Source organism: Hippocampus bargibanti, linkage group LG03 (genome assembly GCF_051943395.1).
Source record: "Hippocampus bargibanti isolate YZ-2025 linkage group LG03, ASM5194339v1, whole genome shotgun sequence".
NCBI classification, from domain to species: domain Eukaryota; kingdom Metazoa; phylum Chordata; class Actinopteri; order Syngnathiformes; family Syngnathidae; genus Hippocampus; species Hippocampus bargibanti.
In genome coordinates, this window is record NC_142736.1 from 23,423,440 (window position 1) to 23,450,277 (window position 26,838).

General features: G+C 40.7%; 1 protein-coding gene across 2 annotated transcripts in view; it reads right to left on the reverse strand.

Moving 5' to 3' along the window:
* Window positions 1-1,678: 1,678 nt before the first annotated feature.
* The window catches only part of hipk3b (homeodomain interacting protein kinase 3b), a 35,858-nt gene continuing 10,698 nt past the window's right edge, over window positions 1,679-26,838 (reverse strand). Inside the window, exons 3-17 of one of the 2 annotated variants that reach the window (XM_088992662.1) lie at window positions 22,583-22,706; window positions 16,841-16,960; window positions 16,689-16,775; window positions 16,166-16,350; window positions 15,931-16,087; window positions 14,590-14,713; window positions 14,278-14,399; window positions 13,894-14,018; window positions 13,459-13,626; window positions 12,073-12,390; window positions 11,849-11,995; window positions 11,487-11,734; window positions 11,235-11,286; window positions 10,254-10,393; window positions 1,679-9,500 (exon numbers count right to left, since the gene is read on the reverse strand). In XM_088992662.1, coding sequence (XP_088848788.1) covers window positions 8,995-9,500; window positions 10,254-10,393; window positions 11,235-11,286; window positions 11,487-11,734; window positions 11,849-11,995; window positions 12,073-12,390; window positions 13,459-13,626; window positions 13,894-14,018; window positions 14,278-14,399; window positions 14,590-14,713; window positions 15,931-16,087; window positions 16,166-16,350; window positions 16,689-16,775; window positions 16,841-16,960; window positions 22,583-22,706 — 2,623 coding nt within the window. In that variant the 3' untranslated portion in view covers window positions 1,679-8,994. The remainder of the gene's footprint in view (window positions 9,501-10,253; window positions 10,394-11,234; window positions 11,287-11,486; window positions 11,735-11,848; window positions 11,996-12,072; window positions 12,391-13,458; window positions 13,627-13,893; window positions 14,019-14,277; window positions 14,400-14,589; window positions 14,714-15,930; window positions 16,088-16,165; window positions 16,351-16,688; window positions 16,776-16,840; window positions 16,961-22,582; window positions 22,707-26,838) is intronic. The other variant, XM_088992661.1, reaches the window with a different exon arrangement.

Consider the following 26,838-nt stretch of genomic DNA (forward strand, 5'->3'; position numbering starts at 1 on the left):
GACAATCACGATTGAATTGTTTAAGCAATCAATTTGAGCACATAACAAAAAACACCCACCAGGCACGTGTCCCAATACTTTTGCACTTGCAAGTGGGCGGCTATGAAAAATGTGCTAAATCTTGATGTGTGATGAAAAAAAATTGGTTTTATGAACTTCAGTATCATATTCAACTTTTGAAGTAAACCCCAAATGTTGATCTTGCCACTGAAAATACCGTGACTGGACTGACATGCAAAGAGTGAACGCACATTCACAATTTGGTGTTTCTAATTCCCCATGTGAATTTACCCTCTGTTAAGCGTTGTAAAACTCACCTTGCTGTTTTCAGGCAATATTGCTCTGTCACCATCTGGTGGAATCTTGGTGCTGAATGAAGTTGGGTGTATAGAGCATCATAAAAGTAGTCTTGTTTCCATCCTGCTGCAAATCATGGCAATTAAAAATTAATTAGTATACTGAGATTATTATGATCAAACAGTGCAGTGTGCCATGTCACCGTTGACTTTGAGTAGTACAATTATGAGAGGGGGGTAAACACGCAGTACATTCAATTACTGTGTATTAGTGTATAAGGCGCACCGGCGTATCAGGCGCACCCCCAATGAATTGTGTATTTTCAAACTTTTTCCATATATAAGGTAAGGCTTCAATGAATTAAAAAAGTTTTCCACATACAGTATAATATAGAAATCTATAAAAGTTTTCCAAATTGTCATGATCTGGTTGGCGACAAACGGGGGGCGCTGTCGGCCCCGCCTACACCTGCACAGGTGCTGGTCGTCTCGATCAGATTGGCGACCAGCGGGTAGCGACGTCAGCTCTGCCTGCAGCCTCGCAGGTGCTGGTCGTTTAATCATTGACACTTAAAAGGACACCCGGCGCGATCATCCGGTGCCGGTTCATTGTTTGGTTGCTGCTTGGTTGCTGCATGCATAGTGTACGTGTTTGTTTAACCTTGGCGGACTTTTACTTTTGGTCTTCTTTTGCTACTTTGTATTTTTTTTCCATTCAGATGATTTTGATGTTTTGCATTTTGTTCCTGCTGACTTTATTTTAATACAATTTGTCAAACAACCTCCTGCTCCCTCCTGCCTGCTTTTTGGGATCCGCACCCGCCATCACCACCTCGCAAACCGTGACACAAATATAAGGTGCACCACATAAGGCACTCCAGTAGAGGCTGGGGTTACGGCACTACTTATTCGACAGGGGGAAATGGAGTCGGTGGCTGATGACAGTCGTTGCAAGACCTGTCGTGGCTCAATATTACGCACCTGCATATAAGGCACATGGTCATCTTTTGAAGAAAAAAGGCTTTTGGGTGCGCCTTATACATATCATTGACCATCCATCCATTATACGTACCGCTTCTTCCTCATTAGGGTCCCAGGGATTGCTGGAGCCTAACCCAGCTGTCTGCGGGTATTCAGCGACGGACACGGTGAATTGGTTGCCAGCCTATGGCAGGGCATATAGAGAGAAACAACCATTCGGTCCAACACTAATCATTGCAGTTTTTATATTGATGTTTAACACAATATTTAAACTTGATTTGGAATTTAGGTTATTTCACTGACAATTACTGAAACAAATTCTGAGTCACAGAAAAAAAATGACTGAGTCATCCACTGACCACTCAGAACTAAATGAATAAACAAGCAGGAATTATCCAACACTGTGTCAATAGATTTTTTTTTATTCAAAGTGAATCTTAACAATAATACACCATTTATAAGTCTTACTTCGACACTCACCAAAAGAGTCACCTGGAAAACCCGCTTAATGTGACTAAGTAGAGAAGGCTTGGTCACACCTAAAATCACTGAGAACTAGAAAGGAAACACTAACGCAAACTGTAAAGAGACATCACATCCATATTAGTTTCCCAGTTCTCATACTGTAAATATTGCACAGTGCAATTGCTACATGGCAAACTAGTGTAGCACAGACAAATAAAAGAAGCAAATAAAATAGATGAAAAAAATACACCAAAGCCACAAAATAATCTACAGGTTATTTTAAACAGTAATAGCTCAGATTTCATAATCAAGTGTATTTGATGAACCATCTAGACAGATAATTCCATAACTTGCAGCATGAATTAACGCGGCAGAAAGAGATGAACACAAAAACAAAATCAAGCAAAGAAAATCAAAACAGGAACACAGTAGCACACCAAGACTAATACCGACCCTGAATTAACAGCTCCAAAGGATAACATCACATCAGATGTGTTTGTTCGTCATCAACTCATAACTACAACAGTTTCCAAACTGTTTTTATATGTTAAATATTACACAGATTCTCCCAAAAGAAAAAAAACACACACCTTTCTGGAAAGCAGGATGAGGGGGTCGGATTCCAAACATTAAGTTTCATCTCCTCATGCATCGCATTACTGGTGAATACTTTGGGAGTAACCACAAAACAGATGACATTACCCATGCGCATTCTTGGCCAACTTTTAAGAAGTCATGATCTGCCAAGTTCATGCCTTGTCGCAGAAAAGATTAACTCATTCACTGCCAGACGATGTGCAAAAATATGTCCACTCCAGTGCCAGGTTTTTTTTTGGTCATTTTCACTAAAATTGCAGGACCCACAAAATACTGAGCTTTAGGACTACATAAACATTCAATTCAACGTAAGAAATCTAACTCTTTTCTTTCATCAGAAAAAAAAGATTTAATTCCCAAGTTATATGGATCTGGAGTTATCTGAGTTTGAAATGGGGGTGGCTGTACAAAATACAATACATATTGATTTATATAGCGCTTTAACAACAGCTGAAGCTGGAACAAAGCACTAACATGGACAAATTGCGGTCTGACCAGCCCTTTATCGGCAGCCCCGCAAGAAAAAACAAAACCAAATTCGAGAATGGCGCTCCACGTCAAGCTTTTCAATTCCCGAATAAATTCGGGAATGGCAGTGAATGAGTTAAACATCATCGTGATCCGTCAGAAAGAAAATAAAAGCATACAACCAAATCAGTGTGGAAAACACTTTGCGACTGTGAGCGTGCTGTGAATCCGTAAGAATAATCTCCTTAATTCAACGACGAGGAAAAAAAATAATCAACATGCAAGAAGAAAAGTTCCATGAACTCCCAAAGCCAGTGTTATCGGATGTGCTTGACGAAAACCAAAGTGACACACACATGCAAGCTCACGTCAATAAACAGCTCATCTAAGAACACTTGTGTGGTGCAATGACGGCAGAAATGTTGAAAGTATTGCATCTTGTTGTTTCAAGCCAATGACAATCCAATAATGGGTGACGCCATAATTGTTGATGAACTGGGTTTGAGTGTGTGATTGGCGCCATTTTCTCATGTTTCTAGAAACTGATCAGAACAGTCAGTCATCTATATGTATTGGGACATGTCTCCTGATAGTGAGTCGTCAATCAAGGTTGGATAGTATCCCGAGGGTCCCTTACAATCTTAATTCCCCATTTTAAGAAGACAGCTCTATTCTTTCATGACATTGAGAACAGATGCGGCTGTTTTCTGTGCACGGTGCATGAAACAATGATTTGACGAAGGAATGGATGACTTTGGAAGAATTCCAGAGGCCTGACTAGAAGCTCATCAAACACTGCAATCTTTCACGCCGCTTGCCCAGTTGCTGTTGTGACATGAAAAAAAGGCGACCCAAATGGCCTTGCCTGGCACTGATGTGATCACTCATCGGATTATCGAACTGAGGCGATGCTGTATAACCGTGTGAAAGCAAACGTATTTATTGTCTTCATTCTAAAAAAATGATATATGTATCCCATTTGCAAAATGGCATTGATTTTAAACAAACTTAGCTAATTGGGTGCTATCGGGCTTTTTTCTGCCTCAAGCAGCTGGCAAAGACGAAGCATTTTTTTCCTGCTCTCATCACCTCAAGATGACCGTAACGCACTTTACTTTGGAGTGAGCATGTTCCCTCACAAAGGTCTCAAGTTGCTTCAAAATACTTCAGAGTAATCTACGAACTGGAGCACATAAAATGGAGAACAAGACCTCTCATTCCAGTTTCACACCACCGGCTGTTACACAATTTAGAGTTCATTTCAAGATTCTATGTCTTCTAATCTCACATATGAGATTTTTTCACCTCATCGCAACTCCCAAAAGACTGAATGACCTCCTGGTAGACATTAGATCGGTCCCTTCGCTGTCCATTTTTTAAAAACAAGTCTTAAACACATTAAATCACAGTAATGAGACTTGAGTCTTTAATCTGATTTTTTTGTTGATTTTTAGTGCTCAATGAATAAAATGAAGATACTATGTTAGTAGCTCCTCTGACGAGGTAGTTTTAGTATGATCTCGAGGTCAACCGAATGATTAATTGTGAGCCAGGCAAAAACTATGGGCAAAAGCAAATTTCCCAGGACTTGTCCTAATAGCGTATTCACAGAGTTAATGGATTCTAGGCCTAAATTACGGCTCCAATATGCATCTCAAATGTTCTGAATCTCAAGGCACATAGAGGCAGTGCTGCTCACACTGCTTCAGTTTCAGTAAGACCACACGACAATGAGGCTTTCCAATTAAAAATATTGAGAAGAGCGCGAGGAAGGGTATTGAGGGTGGGGCAACGATCGGAACGCAAGGCAAAGCTGATATTCATATAACATTAAACAGATAAAAACATTCTAACAATAAATACTAGGTTCAATCAGTTCAAATATTTTTGGAGGGATGAAACTCATTCATATTTGGAAAACTCGTCTAATCCGTCCTCCTGTGTGGTGAGTCTAAGGTGTGTTTGACATGCACAATGATGTTTCTTAAGATGTCCTCTCACAGTGCTCAAACACTGATAGAATATTCTTAATGTACAAGTTAAATAGATACTGCAAGCTACGGTTTCCAAATGTGTACGAGACGTCAATATGAAAACATACAAAAATTAAGTTACACGTCGATACATCGATTAAATGCTAGGATGAGCCCAAAGAATAGATTGAAAAAGGATAAAATACTGATGCATAAACACACACACCTCGAGAAACGACAACTGTAACTAGTGTTCATTATCAGCAATACAGTAGTTACAATGACACTCCAAACAGGAACACACACAAAAAAAATCAAAACCACTCCAACTTTAGGTAATTAGGAACACACACACACAACGCTTGGTTCAAACTCAGAAAAATTACCTAATTTCACAGCTATGGAAGTGGCAATCATCATTTAGCAGCTTATCTACGATACATTCAAGAAAGAAATGATCCGACTTATTAATTGCCCAATAAGCTAGACAAAAACCTCGGCCGCGTTTAAGTATGTTTGTTGTGTTTTGATTCATCCACCCAGATTCTACGACTATGTCCTAAGTGAGGTTGATGCAAAGAGTAGCTACCTTGCTCGGGAAATGAATTACAGTCTTTGGTGCTGCCAAGCAACTTCATTTAAAATTAAAGACAAAAATTATACACAACTAATGTAACTCTAAAAATGAACAGGAAAATATATACACACACACAGATCTACATACATATATGCTATGTAGACTGCTGACACCTGCTCCCACCGTATATATTTATATATGTATACATATATCCTCCCTGACGGAATGTTTAAAAGAAGCAGTCGACACTGAGAAGCCTTTAGCCATCAATAAATGTAAGGGACAACTTAACTTTGTCACACATGCATAAATGAGAGAATTGCACACAATTAACTCACACCTCATCAAGCATTGGTACTAAATACTCTAGCTCTATAATATACGTCCATATATGTGTATATCGAATACTGCATGGTTTGCTCAGGCTTAGAAAAATCCATGTTGTGAATTCATTTTAATTTGCATTGTTTCCCTTACCTAGTCAAAGCCATGCCCACTCATGTCAAAACAGTCCAAATGAATATATGAAGACGCGTCAGGGGGCAAAGGCGACTATTGAGATTGTATTGCAGTTTCGTCAAACGGTACAAATACTGTTAGTCATCAGAGTTTCACTAAATAGAAAGTGATTATCAAATATGAAGCAATACTCAGTACTTGCACTTTGTACACTTGTTCATTCAAGAGAAACAAAACTTGCTTTTGCTCCGTAACCTAACAGCAACGTATGCTTGCATGAACGGAGAAGGAATTTACGTCACGCTGAAATACACACGACTCTAAAGTGTAAGCACCGCTATCCGCGATCCATCACATCCATGCACACACATATTTTGTGTGTGTGTGTGTGTGTATATATATATATATATATTTCTACATATATACATATACAGTAAAGTATATATAAAGTATATACAATGTATATACAGAGGTACCTCTACTTACGAAAATTGTTTCTGGAAGAAATTTCATAACTAGAACATTTTATAAGCAGAGACGCATCTTCCATAAAAATGCTGTAATTCGTTCCAACCCACTACCACACCCAAAAAATATCCATCCATCTATCCATCTTCTGCCGCTTATCCAGGGTTGGGTCGCGGGGGCAGCAGCGTCAGTAGGGATCCCGAGGCGTTCCCAGGCCAGCTGGGAGACATAGTCTCTCCAGCGTGTCCTGGGTCGTCCCCAGTGGGGCATGCTCGGAACACCTCACCAGGAAGGCGTCCTGGGGGCATCCTAATCAGATGCCCGAGCCACCTCATCTGGCTCCTCTCTATGTGGAGGACAAGCGGCTCGACTTTGAGCCCCACCCGGATGACCGAGCTTCTCACCTTATCTCTAAGTGAGAGCCCGGACACCCTACGAAGAAAGCTCATTTCGGCCGCTTGCATCCGGGATCTTGTTCTTTCGGATACAACCCATAGCTCGTGACCATAGATGAGGGCTGGGATGTAGATCGACCGGTAGATTGAGAGTTCTGCTTTTTGGCTCAGCTCCTTCTTCACCACGACAGATCGGTACAAAGTCCGCATCACAGCAGACGCCGCACCAATCCGCCTGTCGACCTCTCGCTCCCTCACACCCTCATTCAGGAACAAGACTCCCAGATACTTAAACTCCTCCACTTGAGGCAAAATCTCCTCTCCGACCCGGAGAGGGCACTTCACCCTTTCCCGACTGAAAACCATTGTCTCAGATTTGGAGGTGCTCATTCTCATCCCAGCCGCTTCACATTCGGGTGCGAAACGCTCGATCGAGAGTTGGAGAGCTCTACTTGAAGGCCCCAACAGTACCACATCATCTGCAAAAAGCAGAGATGCTATACTGAGGCCACCAAAACGGAAACCTTCAATGCTTCGGCTGCGCCTAGAAATTTTGTCCATAAGTTATGAACAGAATCGGTGACAAAGCGCAGACTTATTACCGGCAATGCGAACCAGACTCTGACATCGGTCGTATAGGGACCGAACGGCCCGTATCAGCCGCTCGTGTACCCCATACTCCCGAAGCACCCTCCACAGAACTCCACCAGGGACACGATCAAACACTTTCTCCAAGTCCACAAAGCACATGTAGACTGGTTGGGTGAATTCCCATGCAGCCTCGAGAACCCTGCTAAGGGTGTAGCGCTGGTCCACCCAAAAAAATATATATAAAAACTCAGACAAATGTTTTTGTAAAATTGAAAAATGCATCCAAATTTGTAACAAATACACGTTAGAGTGAGATTATGGCTCAATGAATGAATGACAACTGTGCAAAATGTAAAAAAAACTGATTCGTGAGAAGAATAAAATTGATAGTCATTTCAATTTTAACTGCGTCGTCGTCATTTTTTTAATCTCTTCATGTTCATGTTCTCCATGTAAAAAGTGTTTTTTGTCTGGCGTTTTGGAAAGAACTGATGTAAAGATGTTTGTGTTGGCAACTTTTAACAATCCATTGAAAATGTCCAAAGCAAACATGACTAGTAACCCGAATGGTGAAATGTTTTTCTGGGTGATTCGCATTTACGTAAAATTAATGAAAATGAATGACGAGGACACCGAATAGACACATATCTATCTATATATGGGCCCAGACACAGCATAGTCACTCTTAGGGATCTCAATGGGATGCCAGGATGCTGCTCAGTAATAGCCAATGGCAGAGCAGCTATAAATAATTATGTTGCACTCAGGATACATAGAGCTGCGAGGAGCAGAGCATTCTGTATTTTTACCTTTCGTATCTTGAAATATATTCGTAAATCGAAGCAATATTTTCCTGTTGAGACATTGTATAACTTGAAAATTTCAAATGAAGAAATAGATGTTCGTAAGTAGGTGTACCACTGTATATGTATATTCACACACGCACACTTAGGATGCATCAAGCGATTGGAATTTCAAGTGCTGCAGTCCAGTACATTAATAGTCTTGTATATAGTCATATATAAGTAGTAACATGAACAATAGGTAAGGCACTATGGCTGGGGACAGTTACACAATGCAGCGAGTCATGTCACACAAAACAATAAGAGCCACGTCTATGGATCGTTCAGTTTACACTTTTGCTCATGCAAGACCACATGCAGCGTGAGGAACGACCCAATTTTAAATTGCTCAATGGACATTTGACATTGCAAACACCAAAAGACACTGAAAAAGTACAAATACTCGGAACGCGGTACAACAAACACCATAGACGACATCTGGCAATCTAGAGCTAGAGACTGGGATGGCTTTACAAATGTGGGTGTGTCTTGCTCATGTAAGAAGGCAATATAGAAAAATAGCTGGGATCGGGGGTGCAACATCAAACTATTCAACACCACCCCAATTATTTACCTGTTTTGAGGAGTATTCGTAGAAGATCCAATGCAAAGGTATATCAAATGTGCAAAACACATTAAGTGTGAGTTAAACTACTCAATCATTCAATCATTCATACATTATTTCCTTCAGATTCTTTTGCCCAAATCATCTCCAACGCTGTTCTTTTTTTTCTCTCTTTCTTTTCCTGTTAAAGCTTAAAGTTCAATTACACCCAAGTTGACATGATTCAAAAATATCTTGCTTTCTCTGTGGTTGTGCCATGGTTTTCCCAAATGAAAAACCATGTTGTTGTGGTTTAAGACAGAATTTGCCCCGTGCGCTTAGCCCTCGGGTAGTGAGAAGAGTACATCGGTACTCATGCTCAGATGTAGGGGTATTGGTTTATTTTGGTGGGGCTGAGTGGAAAACCGGCGTAGGCCGGCGAGGCGATGTAGGAATGCGGGGGGAAGAGGGGCTTGAATTGACCTTGGGGATGCAAAGTGGGGGAGGGCAAAAGCCGCGGATTGATGCCCACGGTGACCTGATGCACGATGCCTGCTGGGTGAGAGATGCTGTAAGCAGGCTGAAGGACGGGGCGCGAAGTCCCGGGGGAGGCCAAGAGGTGGGCAACCGGCGCGGCCGTCACCAAAGGACCAGATGGGGGATAGGACAACAAGGTGGGTTGGGAGTGCGGGTGCCCCCCAAGGTGGGCATGGCCTGCAGAGTGGTTCGGACTGCCGTGGGACAGGGTGAATGTGGGCCCGTGTATGGTAGGTGGGATGAAAGCCTGCGGTCTGCGGGGAAAATTGCCGTTCCATTCCTGGTGGCAGGAAGTGAAATGTTGGACCTAGAGGAGATGAAAAACAGTTTTGAACAGCAACGATATCATTTTTTGCCACTAGATGGTGGTGTTTCCCAGGGTTTTCATTTCAACTTTTGAAATCCAATGCAAAGCTGCTGGAACAGTATGAATATTACCAATTTGCATTTTGGCATTTTTTTTTAATACCAATGGGTGTCAAAGTTTTTAGACCAAACTTGGACATTAGTACTAAGTGTAAATATGGAAAAGAAAAAAAATAGTTCACTTATATCGTGATTTAGTTCATGGTCACTGCAGTTATAAAAATGTACTAAACTGTGGAAAAACAAAATGCTCGTGTGTTGTACTATACTGATGCTTGATTTTATTTTAAGTATCAGTTGTAAATTACAGTAAAGTCTCGTTATATCGATATCGGATATATCGATAGTCCCGGTTATATCGATACTATTTCTATGCACGCACGGAGAAAATTACATGCAAACAGGGTCGGATATATCGATAGTCCCGGTTATATCGATATTTTTTCGGACTCCCTTGAATATCGATATAACGAGACTTTACTGTATATACATTCTTTGTATTTTATTGAAGTGAATCTTTCATGTACTTAATTATACCGCACTTGGGAGAGCCACTGATGGACAACATATTTGTTTCGTTTTAGGGTAAAATCATTTTAGTTCACTCCTCCTTCTTCTGGGAAATATCAGTTGAAGTTCAACAATACACTTAGTGGCATGCAAGCACGAGGGTGTGACTGCTACAAGTTCTCACCTGACCAAAACCTAAAGGTTGCTGCTGCTGGGGCTGGAATGAAGGGGTGATCTTTTGGGAACGGTTGAGAAGAGGAGTGGAGTGGTGATGATGCCGCCCAGAAGGGACTCTCCCTTTGGATTGGTATGAAGACTCCAAAACTAAGTGAGAAATGAGGGAGAGACATTGAGACGAGGATGACATTCATTTCTTGCGTAAATATAATTTGTACGGCAAAGTCAGAAGAGCAAAAGAATGCCCCTGTTAAAAGTAGATGACAAACAACAATTGTGGCAGAAGGTATGAGCAGCTGTCTGCTCGTTTGATCAACTCAGAATTTTCAACATGGTAGAGTAGCACCTCTGAATGTGACATCAAAGATTATAAATAGACATTTTTGCAGGATCAGGGAGGAACTGGTAACTAAGCTCTCTTATAGAGCTTAAAGAGATGCCAGCTCAGCAGCTATAAATATAGCTGGTATCCCCGGAATAGCAAGCCGTGTCCTTTTATGTGGGGCCACAGTTGCTTGTTGGAGGTGAGACACGACTTTGACGTGAAAGGTGAGACGACTGAATGATTTCTGTGAAGGATTTACATATCAGCCTTACCTCGCCCCAATTTGAGCATGTAAAAATAGTGCTGAGGGGCAGAGCAGTGTTAAATCAACATTAGGTCAGGACTTATTGATGTCCCACTGGCCACAACTGTTATAAAACCTACTCATGGCGTGTGGAAACCTTTTCCAGATGCGAGCGAATGAATGTAATGTTCAAACTTTTGTGTTGATGACATCCAGGAAACATGTTTACTAGTTGTCATCCATGTTTTTGAATATTTAATGCAAAGCAAATCCCACATGCCACGTGTAGCTTTATGAAGCTCAAGTCCACACAGATACACAAGGTAGCAGAGTCAGTCTGGAATTAGACTAGTGGTAAAAAAATAAACATCCATTCCGGAGATGGGCGCAGATAAATCAGTCAGGTCACCCATAATCACCTGGGAAAACCTCTGTGGCCGACTAAAATGGCGTAATCCCAGACCATGTGACCTGTAGAGCAGACAGCAGCAGTCGTGACTAGACTTTTGATCTATCGTGATCGAGCACTTGCTGCTGAGGTGTGGCCAAGGAATTCAGGGCTCATTACTCAATTATATATGAACACGGAAATCTGCATGAGTCAGTTCGACATGGAACATCAAAGTCATTATTGGCCCAGCGCATCATGCACAATATGCGGTCAGCATTACCTGTGTTGACAGGTGTTTCATCGACGCCGGTGTTGTTGTTCAGTACCCTCATTGGAGGAACTGCGGCCGTACGCACAGCTGGCTTGCTGGCCTCGGTTTCCAGGGCAACGCAAGTGACACGAGGCTTGCAGTTCTGATTGCTGTTTGGCATGTACCGCCGCTCGGGAAAGGGACTGTTGTTATTGCCGTTGGTGGCAGGTGAAATGTCCACTGCGTCGCACCCACTTTCCTGTTCATCATCAGACATGCTGTCGGCGAGAGGGGGAAGAGGAGAAAAACATGACCGACAACACTTTGTTGCAGGAACGGAGGAAAAACACACTTGCTCAGGGATTTATCGCAATAGTCTGTATTGATCATACCTGTTGGGATGTTTGCAGGGTGATGTGCTAGACTGCACGGAGGCTGAAGAGCTGGTGCTGAGCGTGCTGTCGGGGCTGCTGAGGGAACACACTCTCTCCATATTAATGGTGCTCTGGCAAGCCTCACAATCTGCACTGCCTTTACATCTGACAAAGAAAAAAAAGACATTTACACCTGAGCCATAGCTGTTTTTGTTCTCAGGACCTGGCATTGTCTACTCAACTCGTTCATTGAGTGCCTTTGTGCACCCTCCTCTTCGTCACTACTGATGCTGATGACGCTGACAGATGGGCTGGTGAGCTCCGAGATCACCATGGCATGCCGCTGCTCTTGAGAAACCGAGAGATCCTCACTGTCCGGCTCTACTTTACAGCAGCTGTCATTGTCTCCCTCTTCCGCCTGCTCTGTTTCTTGCTCCTGTAAAGCAGGGTGCCTTGCTTCTTCTCCTGCTGCCACTTCCACATTCTTTGCCGTATCAGCCATTTTTGGGGACTGGCATGGTAGATTTGGGATGTTTGTGTTTTGGGAAAAGCTGCTGCCTCTGTGGTAAGAAAAAAACAGATGTCACCATCATATCATGAACAATGGCGTTGATAATTAAGGTAAATCCGCACTGGGCGCACATGCTACAGCTGCGTGTTTGCTTTCAACATTTAGCTTGTAGTCGACGTGCACATTCCACCATATGTCCCTGATCCACTGGTGGAAAGACGCTTTGATCCTCTCCTCTTTCATCTAGAACTGCTTCATGTCATCACAGAGGGTACAGCAAGTCCCGAAGAATGAATGTCTCTCTGTGTCTTTGTTTTGTCATATTGTCTCTATGCTGTCATATTATTTGTTATTTAGTTTTTTTTTGTTCTTTTGACTTCAAGACGGCGCCGCGAGAGTGGCTGCCTTTCCAGCAGCTCATGTATTTTGTTTTTCGACTTTCATTCCTTTCATCACTTTGCTGCTGTGAAATGTAAATTTCTCCACTGTGAGACTAATAAAGGCATATCCAATATCCAATATCCAATAACATCAAATTCATGTATTAACTCTTTCACTGCCACATTTTTATAAAGCAGTTCCGCATCGTGGCAACAATTCCAGAGAATTTTGACTGCTCTTTCAAACCTCAGATTATTGTGTTTTGTCATAATATGAGCATTGAATTAGCCAAGACTCTCTTCTTTCATCAGAAAACAGACAGAACAGAAGTTTAGCCTTTTCTGTTCATTACTAATGGCAGTGGAACATGGGTGTGACATTAAAACAGTGGTTTCTGACCATAAAGAAGCATGTTAAGCACAACAATGATTTCTAAATTCTAATGTTTTGCTTTTGGGACACCTCAAAGGGCTTTTGGATACAAAATAATTCATTTGCAGATTAACTGGAAAACACCCAGTGAGTGACATTCAACCGTTGCACGACTTGAGCGTGTTTTTTAGATGGAATTTGCCATTGACTTTGCAAACTGCGTATTTACAACCAGAGTTTCTGAATGGCAATTACCGCATATTTCAGATCATAAGAGAGGCGCAACAGGGGCAGCACTAGTCAACGGAACACAATGTGTGAGGTGATTTTAATTTCACCGAATAAAGCAACTTGCATGACATACCTGTTGGTAGAAGGCTTTGCTCTCTTGTTGGCAGCGGGCTGCGGCCACACCACATGTGCAATGCCTATGTTTATCGGCTGGTGGGCAGGCATGGTCATTTGGTTGGTTAGGAACGGCTGTGGGTGGGCAATCATTGAGCTGTAATGGTTACCATGGGGACGCACTTTCCTGTATGAAGAACATTGCACATTGAGCCAAAAGCCTTTTGCAGCATTACTGGCAAAATGGTCTCAGTCTCAAAGGACACAAATATGACTCACCAATCATTAATAGTCAAAGACTTTCTATGTCCCAAATCCCACTCAGTAGTAAATCAAGATAATGACACACTTACTTTCAATAATCTATGATATTATGTAGCTAAAATTGTTCAAAATGATGCATTGAAGTGCATTATTGTTAGAGGGGATGACTAACATTTCAGATTTAGCTTACCCCCAGTCACCCACTCTTGGTCGGCCAGCCACCGTGTCAGATGCCAATGTGCCTGGCGCCGGAGGAACTGACGTCATCTGCTGCCATGTGGGCACCAAAATCTGCTGGGCTCGGTTTGACCAGGCCTGTTTTTGTGCAGATAATCCGAAGTGGATGGATGGATGGATTTGCCTTTATTCGTCTCGCAGTGGAGAAATTTACATTTCACAGCAACAAAGTGATGAAAAGAATAGAAGTAGAATAACAAAATACACGGGCTGCTGGAAAGGCAGCCACTCGCGCCTTTCCAGTGGACACATTTATCACCTTATCGAACACATTCAAAGGCATTTTTTATGTCATTCACAAAAAAACTCTGCTGTCAAAATTGTGATACTGTAGTACCTGCGTGATAACTCCTGGTCTGATTTGGATGGGCTGGATTGGGGGCGCTTGAGTGACCAGGGGTACGGAGGCCTCCATTCTAACAGAGTAGCCCGCTGGTTTCACAGTGTTGGTGGGTATTCCTGAATGGATAAAATAAAATACCGGTAACATGGTTCTTGAGCTGCTCCAATTGCAAAACACCGTGTGATAACTTTTGTTTGGAATTGACACTGCAGAAGCGAAATTAGGTGAAAAGGAATCAAATGACACATACACTACATTATAAATGAGATATATACTGTAAATAGGGGTCTAATGTACACATCATACCTTGAATAGTGGGTGGACATAAGATAAGTGCCTGCTGAAAAGAATCGTTGGCTCCAAACTGTCCACTTCCTGGTTGTAATGGCATTCCGGGGTGCAACACAGAGGGGGCAGATGGTGCTAATGCCTATGACACAAGTAATAAGGAGAATACATTTTGAAGACAGATTTTAAAATGAACTATTACCCCAAAGAGCATTTGTCCACCAGTAACTTCCCATGTTGGTGCAAGTGATAGCAAGTCTACACAGTAGTGGTGCATTCAGTTTTGCTGGATGAGCAGACTATGATGCTTTAGCTAACAGCGTCTGCTTCTGATAAGCGGTACATGTGATAGTTTAGTGAAGAGGTCAATGTGGTGTTGAACCAACACTGCTTTTCAAATCTTCAGCGTTGGTCAAATTAGATTCATGTAAAGTGTGCTGTTATTCTTGATTAATGGTTTATTTTGGCACAGACAAATATATGAGACACCTTAGAAATATAAAAAAAGTGGCTTAATTCATAAATCCGGGTCTCCTTAAATCTGATGTTTTCTTGTTTACAGATAGCATTGAACAAATCCATAATTTGAAGATTTGCATTATGGAGTGGCAGTGACAGAAAAGTGGTCAGCTCCTTATTTCTCCCCGGCAACAAGTGATTTGCAGCGTTGCCATGACCTCAGCAACATGACGTGATGTTGTTGCCATGACAGCAGTGCTACAAGGCTTTAAGATGGGCAGGTCTGCAGTTTTGAATAGAATAAGGGCAAGGCTATGAAACATTTTCTTTAAATATGTTCACTCCAAAAAAATCTAGAACACTTCAGGAATTTCTGTGTAATAGCATTACTACTGTTCACTTAAAAGAACGGTGCAAGCATTATCTGCCCTAACTGCACAACCGTCATGGTACTGTCTCACTTCACTGATCACTTTAGTTCTTCTCAATGACGGCACACTGTTATACAGCAGTCAATGGGCACAATGGTGCCCTCATAGTACGAAATGTCTTTTAATATATCATATCTTTTGGGTTTGGATTTACTTTTGTTGGTCTCAAAGTGGAGACATTTACATATCACAGCAGCAAAGTTATGAAAGGTTTGTTTATTGTAGTTCCAAATGCAAGCATTTGGAGGATCCTGCAGTGAAATGTTAATCACAATCCAAATATACCAAGTGTTTCCAATACGGTATACCAATGTAGATGAACAGGTTTTGTTGTTGAAAATCCACATTTTCACACAAAATTTCACTCAAATAATTCCAGGACTTTATCATTTTCACTGAGAGGCAATGGAATACTAAGACACAGGTGTAGACAGTGAGTTGTAATGAAAATACTTCAGTGGCGACTTACTTGAGGGTGGACAACAGTCATTTTGTTGAAAGGATGGGTTACTGTAACTGCAGCAGAAGCGGCCACGGGTCGAACGAAGGGGCCCTTGCTTCTGTTGGTTGCATCATAAGTGGGACGGGTTGAACAAATATCCATGATGTGGAAACACGACTTCACACTGTGTGCACGGGGTGAAAGAGGTCAAATTGACGCCCAACCTTTTTATGTCTGAAGAGGTGAGTGTCAGTGGACTTACTGGTTGCTATGAGGGAAGTCGAGCAGATGTTGCATTGTCACAAAGGGGTGACTGAGAGCTTCAGATGGAGCGATCCTCTCATCTGCATCAATGAGCAACATTTTCTTCAGCAGACTCACAAACTCCCGGCGATCTGCCTTGTCTGCAACTAAGTCGCTGCCTTCTAGATTCAACACAAGGTTCACCTGGAAGAAAATATTGAACTCAACTCAGTCTTGTGGTGAAAAATACATTTAGCCATGATATTAATGTACTATTGTACATGTTTCCTGAAATTATCCATGGTGAAACCTGTTGAAACATGGATTAGAACCTGCAGTTGTGTGGAAGCTTCCTGTCTTCTGAGTAAAGGATGACTAAAAATTATTGAGGTTTTTTTTCCTGTAGAATGTTTACCTGAGCAGAAGTAAAGATTTTGTTTCGATTAAACTGGTAGATCTTTGCTTTAATCAGTATCCAAGAAGTGGTTCTCACTTTAAAAAAGGTTGGTGAACCCTACACTAAAGATTTGAGTTGGACATACATGCACTATGTCATCCAAACAGCTGAAGATGTACTTCCTCGCTTCTTTTGATTTCATCCCCGCCTCAGCCTCATGCTCGTCCGTAGACTGTGGAGACAGAATACGTTTAGTAGTAGAAGCTGAGTGGAGTGTCTGCAGATCAAACTGCTCACCTTTATCCTCCAGACTGCATAAGGAGAGTCTGAGTCTCTGCAAAAGAAACGCGCTGTCTTTGTCCCTGCATTCAGTAGATGTTCTCCAGGCAAACCTTGTGTCTGAGAAATGTAGCGAATCTAGTGGTCCAGAAAAAGGGAGAGAGAAAACAAGGGAGAAATAAACAATAATTGTATTAATAGTTACAAGGAAATAAAATTAATTTAATATCCACACAGTGACACTGTGCTTACTGTTAAGGTCAACAACAGTGACATCCTTCTGTAAAGTCCCTGACAGTCAGAGTCAGTGGGTACAGGTTGTCTGCATCACAGACCTTGAAGATTACAGTTCCTGTGAAACAGTTAAACCCAAATATCCCTGGGCTGATGTCTGACAGGTGTCAGGGTCTTTGCAAGTTAGCTGTGATAACAAGGTTCTCTGGCGCTAAATGCCAGAAGCCTTCCTTGGTAATCATGGCTTGACGGGGGAGTGCGCAACACACACATACACACACACGCAGGTTTATGCAAGGAGAACAGTGAGAAGCCTCGCTGACGTCAATCACACTTCAGCGTTAAGGACAACACACATTTCACATTCAGACCTGCAAAGACTCATGGAGCCACACAGTGAGCGAGATGAGTCACATGATGTCAATCATTGCGTCACCGGTGTAACCCCAAATGACAAAATCCTGTTATATCACACTTTTTGCATGGTAGAAAGCATATGTAATGTTTCTAAAGGATCAACTCTTGTGGATTATGTTTTTGAAATGGAAAAACATCAAGCAGTTGAAAAAAGTAACAATGATACAGGGGAGAAAAGTCTTGCATTAATTTTGTAAGGCTGAGAAACGAGTCTATCAAACAAAGTTTTGAACAAAAATATTTTTCAGTTAATTCCATTTAATTTGGGTACTCGAAAATATTGAAAACTAGAGTATTTGCGCTACTTTGAACCCGCTATAACCACACAAGAGTTGTTTCTCATGCTTGAATACGGAAATCAAATTGAACTAAAAGGAACTGTAAAATAAGGAAGAGGAAGGTAAGAGGAGGAAGAGTCTGACTTATAAATATACAATATGCTGTTTAAGATGGAACCAGACTCCATGCAGAAAGATAAGTACAAAATGGAAAGGAAGGAGTGGCTCCAGACAGCTCCCCTCCATGGCAAGCGAATGACACCTCACACCAGCAGGCAGCTGCCTCACTGTGGCATCTTTATTTTAGATTTTATATTTTTATATTACTTGCTGTTTAAACTGTGTATTCACTGTTTATGAACAAAAGGATACTGAAATGACAAACTCACCTTTTGTTGATAGTATTTTTTGTAAGATGCCCCAAATTATTCAAAAAAATGTTTGTGTTTTGTTCATAATGTTTTAATTGGACTTGATTAATTTGCATGCAACTTCGACAAACTTCAAACGTTGATTTGTAAATAAGATTTTGAAACATTTCAGAATCAGAGATGCAAGTGGATTTTCCTGAAAATACAAATAGGAGCAACTCGCTGATCACCCATAAACTGTGTGTGTGTGTGTGTGTTTCTTTAATGTTATCAACTAATATCCAGATTAATTTAAGACATTTTTCACTGAACATAATAACTACTGGTATTTTGAGTGAGACACATTTGTGTGACTTATTTTGGCTCGATGTATGAATTTGCATTCATTTTTGCAATAATAATAAGAAGAATAAGAATAAGAATAATACATTTCATTTATAAGCACCTTTCAAAACTCAATGTCACAGCAGAAGTTTTTCTGTTAATTAATCTATCATAGCAATTACTATTCGTGAATCTGGACTGACATTTCCATTTGAAATAAAGAGCAGACAAACTATTTTGATATTCCAAAATAAATAGTTATTCTCAAAGGAAACCCAACATTTTCTAACAAATCTGTTGTGGTGCACTTATTTATGGTGAACATTGGACATGGATGTACAAAACCAGAATACTAACCTACAAATAATGTTTATTCAAGTGATTTTAATCAAAAGTTAATAAGCCAGCAGCATTCTAAATATACAGTATTTACAATGATGTTTCACTTCTGTCAAACCAAACAATGAAGACTGTTTCTGTGAACCAGTCTACAATTCAAGTTCCTTCTCACCATTTGTCATGCTTCCTCTTTTTAGTGGACTTTCATATCTATTTTTAGCAACTTTTATCCAAACTCATCTGCCTATTGGAGACTTCCGACTCCGAGGACTCTCTTCATGAAGAGAGGATGCTCGCATAAAATATCCCTACGGCAGGGGTCGGGAAACTTTTTGACTAAGAGAGCCATAAAAGTAAAATATTTAGAAATGTTTTTCAGTGAGAGCCAGAACACGCACGCACGCACACGCGCGCACACACACACGCGCACACACACACACACACACACACACACACACACACACACACACACACACACACACCCGCGCGCGGCCACAACATTACAGTCGATGAGAAGAAGGAGCTCATTGAGAAACACGAACGAGGTGTGCGTTTGTCTGATTTAGTACCGATATGCTAAGTCCACCATTGCTACCATCCTTTGCAACAAAGCTTTACACAAAGGCTTTATTTACTCGATGCTTTCACGTGACTAATGACACCGAACTTGTCACTTGCGAGTTGACAGCTGGGGCGGGGCCGCCGCTCCCAACCACCGCCAGCTGCTGTCAATCCCCTAATCAACGACATTAGGACATTTAAACAAGTCGCTGGCACCAGTGCCGGATGTCTTGGACTTGACAGCACAAGGGTTTGCTTCGCCCAGGTGATCGTTAGCAGCGATCGCGTAAGTTCGTTGCTTTCTGGGATCGCAAGGTTTTGCACCCCGTGTGCCATTTTATTTTGCCTAGCTTAATAGGCTGGATGGATCTGCCCCGCCCGCCTACTCGGTGTAACCCTTTTTGGTTTCTTTTGTCGCGTTATTCCGGGTCTATGGAATCATCGGACCCGTGACTTTTGTTGTCAGAAAATCTCTGCCAGGACCTACGGGACTCGAAGTGGATGCAGATGACATCGAGAAGCTTGTTGCTGAGCATAATGAGGTCCTCAACACAGAGGATTTGATTTGCGTTCAAGAGGACAAGCAGAAGCAAGCAATTCAGGAGTTGTCATCTGAGGGCTTAGGAGGAGATGGCTGCAGCATCAAGTGAGAGCATCAAGGCAATGTTGGCTAAGTGGAATGATGTGCAGGCTTTTATTGAACAGTTCCATCCAGAAAAGACTGTGGCTATGAGAATCATCAACATGATGAATGATAATGTGATGCCTCTGTTTCGTAAGACCTTACAAGTCAGAAAGCAACAGGTGTCAATTAAGAGCCATCAACAACCATCACAAATGTAAATAAAGTAACTTTATTATACAATGCAGTGTATTTATTTCATTACAACACGATAGCATTTATTATACATAGAATAAGGTATATTGTGTGAAGTTTATTTATTTATTTATTTAGTAGTTATTTAGTAATTCTATTTTATGGAGACCAGGGAACGGATTATTCTCATTTTAATGGTTTCCTCTGGGAAATTAATTTTGGGGATACACACTTTTCGCCTTACACACTGTCTGGGAACCAATTTAAGTTCGTAAGCCAAACCCCCACTGTACTTTGTTTTTACTTGTCGGGCTCATTTAAAGGGCCGTTTACCTGTTTCAACTGACGGCCAGTATCATCCTTTCAAAATTGCGCTTTCTGCCAACCTAGGTCAGTGTCATCAAATAAAAATTGCGCTTTCCGCCAACTGCAGCCTCAACAGAAAATGAACAGAAAAAAAGCGAGAATATGCAATCATCAAAAGAGCCATATATGGCTCGCGAGCCATAGGTTCCCGACCCTTGCCCTAAGGCAACGTTATGATATGCAGCCTTCCTATTGCAAAATAAGACTTTAATTTTGTTACTTGTGTTGATGACAAAAGTCAAATATGTTTAGACGTGTGGATTGATTTCTCCTTGCCCAGGAAATGAAACACTTTAAAAGCTGGTCATTAAACAAAATATAATAATAATATAATAATCATCATCATCACCATAATAAATACATAAACGTCATGAGATACGGTGGAAGTTGTGGAGAGCCTAAGCCCCATCAGGTAGGGTGCAGTATGGCACACAGAGGCTTTGCTGTCAGACTTTGAGGGGATAGGGAAAAGCGGCTCAGTTTAAGCCCTGGTCAGTCTGGTTCCCGGAAGACACCATCAGAGGTCCACTGAGAGGACTAAAATCCATTTCTGCTTGTTTTACCCGACACCAGCTGGCTGGTGAATCAAAAAAATTTACATTCCTACTGGAAAAAGTTACATATATTTTATTGTGTCTGAAAGAAAAATCGATCTGAGAGTTAAACACCAGTTTTCCCTTTGACCATTATTGCATTTTGGTCGGAGCTTTAAGTTATCACAACAAAACTCAAGAGAAGTCTCGACATCATCTGCCAAAATCTTCATCAAACTCAAGGAAATATATTGTTCTAAATGAATAGAATGGAAAGTCAGAATGACTGTAGACTGTCACATTTGGAAAATTATATGAACACTGGAAAAGCAAACTGAAGAAGGAATGGGAAAAACAAATGAGGTGGAAATGTGTGATGCTCTGCTGCCCAGACACACACATGGATATAGTTATGTTGGCTTGGATAGACATTTTTGGATGTCCAACTATTTTTATCATTAGCTTATTGAGCAGTAAAGTTATTTAAATTGGGGGAAGAGCCACATAAGGCAAATCAAACAAAAAAAATAAAACTGAAATACAAATCACACACTTGAGTATAAGCCGAATTGTGGGGGGAGATGTATTTTACAAAACCCAAGACGAAGAACGGTAGCGCCCATACATGCCTCACAAATTTCCATTCCTTAGTTATGGGTACATTCGGAAATATACTGTGATATAATATTTACAAACACAGCCTATGTTATAAAGACTGCAAATTGCTTTTGCACTTCATGCTTTTTCGTTGGACCACCTGCTGCAGTGGGGTCCAAGCCTCCTTTACGGGCACTCTGAATAACTGAACGGTTGCTTGTTCTGTAGCCACAAAGGGACACAAGTCTTCTTGTGCCGGTCCCAAGCTCAAAGCTGTAAATACAGAGGGTTGTGTCGGGAAGGGCATCCAACATAAAAGCTTGGCCAAAACAAACATTCGGATCAAACCTCTAAAGATGGAGGGCACTGATTTGCTGTGGCGACCCCTTGTAGGGAAAAGCCGAAAGTAAAAGAAGTCACTTGTAGAAGGTTAGGAGTTTTCAAACACTCGGAGTGAAGAAATGAACGCTCAGAGTGCCCGTAAAGGAGGGTTGGAGCCCACTGCAGCAGGTGGTACAACGAAAAAGCATAAAGTTCAAAAGCAAGCTGCAGTCTTTATTACACAGGCTGTGTTTGTAAATTAATGAAAGGGGAGCTAACTCGGATTCTTCAAAGACACAATGTGTCATTAAGTCATTATGAGTAAATTCCAAACAAACCTTATGTTGACCATATCAAACAAGTTATGGTTAGACAAAACTGCAGCTTTGAACAACATAAACTGTTGTTTTTTTTTTTAAATGGCTTACCTGGACTAGAATCCAGGAATGAAGTAAGACCCAAGTACAGTATTAATCATAAGACCAGCCAAACAATTGGAAAAAAGTTTGATTTACAGTTTGACAATAACAGCATATAACATCTAATAAGTAAAAAGAAAGTCACCGTAAGATAAAAACTGTCATGAGAATATAGTTACTTGCCTGGTCATACTCGAGGGCCCCAGGGTAAAGGGGCCAGCCCAGGAAAAGCTCCGCTATCACACAGCCCAGGGACCACATGTCTATGGCTTCACAAAATGGCAATCCCAAAATAATTTCTGGAGCCCTGTGGAAAAGACAAAATTGCATTACAATATCAATTACATTAAAAATGACTGTACTTTCATTTCATTATTAATGATCTAAGATATGACCAATAAGTGGCAATCTGAAAAAGATACAGACTTCACCTTACTATATCTTTCATGTTGGTGATTATTGTTTGAAGAAAAGTAATCAATTCTCAATGCACAATATCATAGGATTCCGCATGATGGCTGTCAAATGGTTTCGAGGGGGGAAATGGTGTGCATTATTAGTTGAGCCAGATTGGCCATGCATGAGCAGGCCTGGCCAGTGGGTTAGGAGGTCAGCCAGGCTGGGATGAGGATTTAGAGTTAAATCTCCTCCATCCACTCAGAAAATCTGCATTCGTTTCTTCATTTACATCATTTCTTCGTTCATTACATTTAGGACAGACATTGCTTTCATGAAAATGGCATCTGTCTGTATTAAATCTTCAGAAGCACCACCAAAACAGCTTTGTTAGACCATAGGATGGCTTTTATATTTATTTGATTCGCCAACAAAAACTTACTTAACGACATGCCTGAGGAGAGAAGCATTACTTCTACATCTGCAGGTACAACCATGCAATTAGCATGTGGGAAATATCTCTTTTTACATTATATCACCAAGTATGACTGACAATGCAAAATAGTTTTCTTGTCATTTTTAGAAGGTCAATGTGAACAGGATTTTTTTTTTTTACAATCAGACACAAACTAAAAAAAATATTTTGAAGATTGTTGTCAAACAAATGCATGAGGGGTCAAATAGTTAGATCTGAAAATATAATGCCTTGACTAAGGAAACTCAAAATGACTGGATTACTTCTAAACCAAAACAAAGCAGACAATTTTGATCATGTGGTCAAACCAAACCAACCTTAAATAAGTGCACCACATCCCAAATCTAGGTCAGTCAGAAACATTGAAAAAAAATAAAAAAAATAGTACAGGGAGTCAGGCCAACAGTTTCACAGCCCATCAGTAATAGGGGAGGATTTCCCAGAGGATAAAACTCTTGTTTGGGGCTTTACTAGATGGGTTGTGCAGATAATGAGAATGCGGGCGGGAAGGATGGAGGGGATACCGTCTCGGGACCAAAGCTGCAAACCAAGCAACATTGCCCTCTGTTGAAACAAAATCTATTATCCATCCTGATAAATATACCATAGAAACAGAGGTGCTACGAACTGAGGAGCACCGTTATACCCACACCGATGAAGAAAAAAAATCAATGTACAGTATAAATTGGCGATATGATTGAAACATGTATCACAATGGACACTCTGACGAAGGCGGAAGTATACGCCGAAACATGTCAGGTAATTGAACACCTAAAAAACACTGTAAGAAAATAATCTGTTGTAAATTAAAGTAAGTCTATCTTCTCTTTCAAAAGAACGTTCGATTTCCACCTCCCCCCATCTTAAGAAAAATATGTGAAATTGAGAAAATATAAAGTAAATTGACTAGAAAAAAAATATTTCAAAATATCTGCTGGAGTGAAACTAATTCAAATGAATCAGGATGTCATTAACAGTTCTAATCAACAAGGAATTAACTATCAGACCGGTAAAATTTGAAAAAATATCATACCATCCTTATGGGCCTCCCAAAAGTATTGTGCTTTCGTAACCAACAGATAAATACTTGCTCATGTGCCATGTAATGACTGAACAAGATGTCAGTTTGCGTAATCCGATATGATGAATGTGTCATGTACATCCAGATTTACTGTGAAATGACAGAACCAACAAGCCAACTGGTGTCTGCAGCCCATAAAGCGCGACAGTCAGTTATGTAGCACAACTATTTTTGTTTCCCTTTACAGAACTTTAAGTGAGGCTGTTATCGCACACTCCAGAAATAGATCCTTCATCCACCGGGCTGTCTCCTATCAGGGATGACCAATGGTTAAGGTGGAATCCGACCTGCAATTAAGGGTGGCGGGACAAAGGGGTACTGTTTTGTGCTTACAGAAACCTTATATAGCTTGTTTATATAAATTATTCTCTGAGGAACAAGTAGACGTGCTTTAAGACCTTTTCAACATTCCGAACAAGATAGGTGACCAGAGAAACATCTGTAGACTTGCCAGGTCTGGTATGTGGCCAAAGCAACGCAAAGATAAGATGGTCAGCCGAGCGAAATGTTAACAGTGATCTAAAACGGTTCTGAAAATGTATGGATGACACTGCATTGTGCTCTTCTGGACTTGTAATACAAACAGCAATGACTCGAGGTGTAGCTATAGTGAGTGATGTTTTCAATCATTTCAGTTTTTGTAGGATTGATTTTTTCTTTTAACAGTTTACATTACATACACTAGAGAGACAGAGAGAGCGAGAGAGAGAGAGAGAGAGAGAGAGAGAGAGAGAGAGAGAGAGAGAGAGAGAGAGAGAGAGAGAGAGAGAGAGAGAGAGAGAGAGAGAGAGAGAAATCATATATATATATACATAACAAATAAAGCCAATGTGAACATAGAAAGCAGGAAATTATGGGTATCAGTTGAAATTGTTAAAATCAGGCATCACTATGCAATTCCACACACTAAGTTTCAAGTCATGTAGAATAATTAAGTAAAACTACGGGCCACAGTTTTGCTCTGATCGGCCTAGACCTTGGATTAAGGGTGCATGGCTTAAGGTGTGTGCGACCAATGTAATGTGCTTAATGAGCTGACATGGAGCCAAAGTTAAAGAAAGATTTTGTCCCACTTCAGATGGACTTTGTTCCAACTGACGCCCATCCCCTTCACCAGGCATTACATTTTGAATGGAAAGGTACTGGACCTATTCCATTACAATTAACTAGGGTGGCCACAGTGTAAACTTTTATCCCATTTAGATCTCATCTAAACGAGTTGCGAAATGGTGCAAAACAGAAACTAATTGAATTTTGGGGCAAATCCGAAAAAAAAAGTACACAACATTAGGCTGGCTATTCTACTTTGTAATTGTATTGGCAGCTTTGGCAGTACGGTTAAGAGCATAACATATAACGATGGGGAAAAAAAGGCAAAATTGCTTTACCAAATCTTTATTTATGGCTACATGTAATTACAAAACTAGCATTTCATGATACAAGGTGGTTTCTTTGTGACAGCCCATCTAATATATTGGTAGTTTCCGTTCAAACGAGGCTCAGGGACAATGATGTTTTTTCTGTCCTTGGCAACAATTTACCTTGAGATTGCCAAACAACATGGCTGGGCCTTTAGTCATGACTGATCTCATTTTCAAGGTGAAACTTTCCCATGTATTACTTCCCCATGTCGACCACAAACCATTAATTTATTGATACTTATTATACCGTGTATATTTATTTATACACTGTGGAATGGTAAGTTGATCTGTCTGTCCAGTTTTAATTTCCTGATTACATGTGCACGCATTTGTTCATTATGTGTGGTGCTGGAGCCAGTAGCTCGTCAAAGAAATGTCAGCATTTATTGCGAAATAGAAGTGCAGATGCTTTTTTTGAAAGCGTATGAGCCTTTTATTGCAGGTTTTCCAACAGAACATTGCAATGAGAATAGTACTTCATGTGATTGGATTGTTTGCAGATTTATTTATTTTTTTGTATTTTTTTGGACAGTGTGTGCAAATGCACATTTGATACAAATTGTATTTGAATATGTTTCGGACATGTGTGTCAAAGAGAATTCTCTGAAATTCATTTGACATTTTTTAAGAAGAAAAAAACAAGTACATATGTGTATGTGTATATGCATATGAATGTTCTTTTTTTGTTACAGGGATTCAAATCTAATAATTTCCAGCAATCTGCTTTGGCAAACTGTGGCCCATGCCGTGCAACAGTATTCCCCATTAGTGGAAGTGAATGATTGACCAGCATCAATGAATAAAATACCCAGATTTTCCCATGAATGAGGTGAGAACTGATTTGTATTGTCAAGCTCATATCCTTTTTTCTGCTTCACCATCTTATAGAGGCAAACTGGCCAGCATCCCGCCCTGTTATTTTAAGCAGCTCTTTACTCACATCCAAAAACATGCTACTCTGCATGGTTTCCACAAAGCAGACGGAGTTTAATGTTTTTAGTCCAGCAGCTATTTACCGAGCATGCAGTCGTTTGATTTCACCATGACTTATACACCTTAAATATAT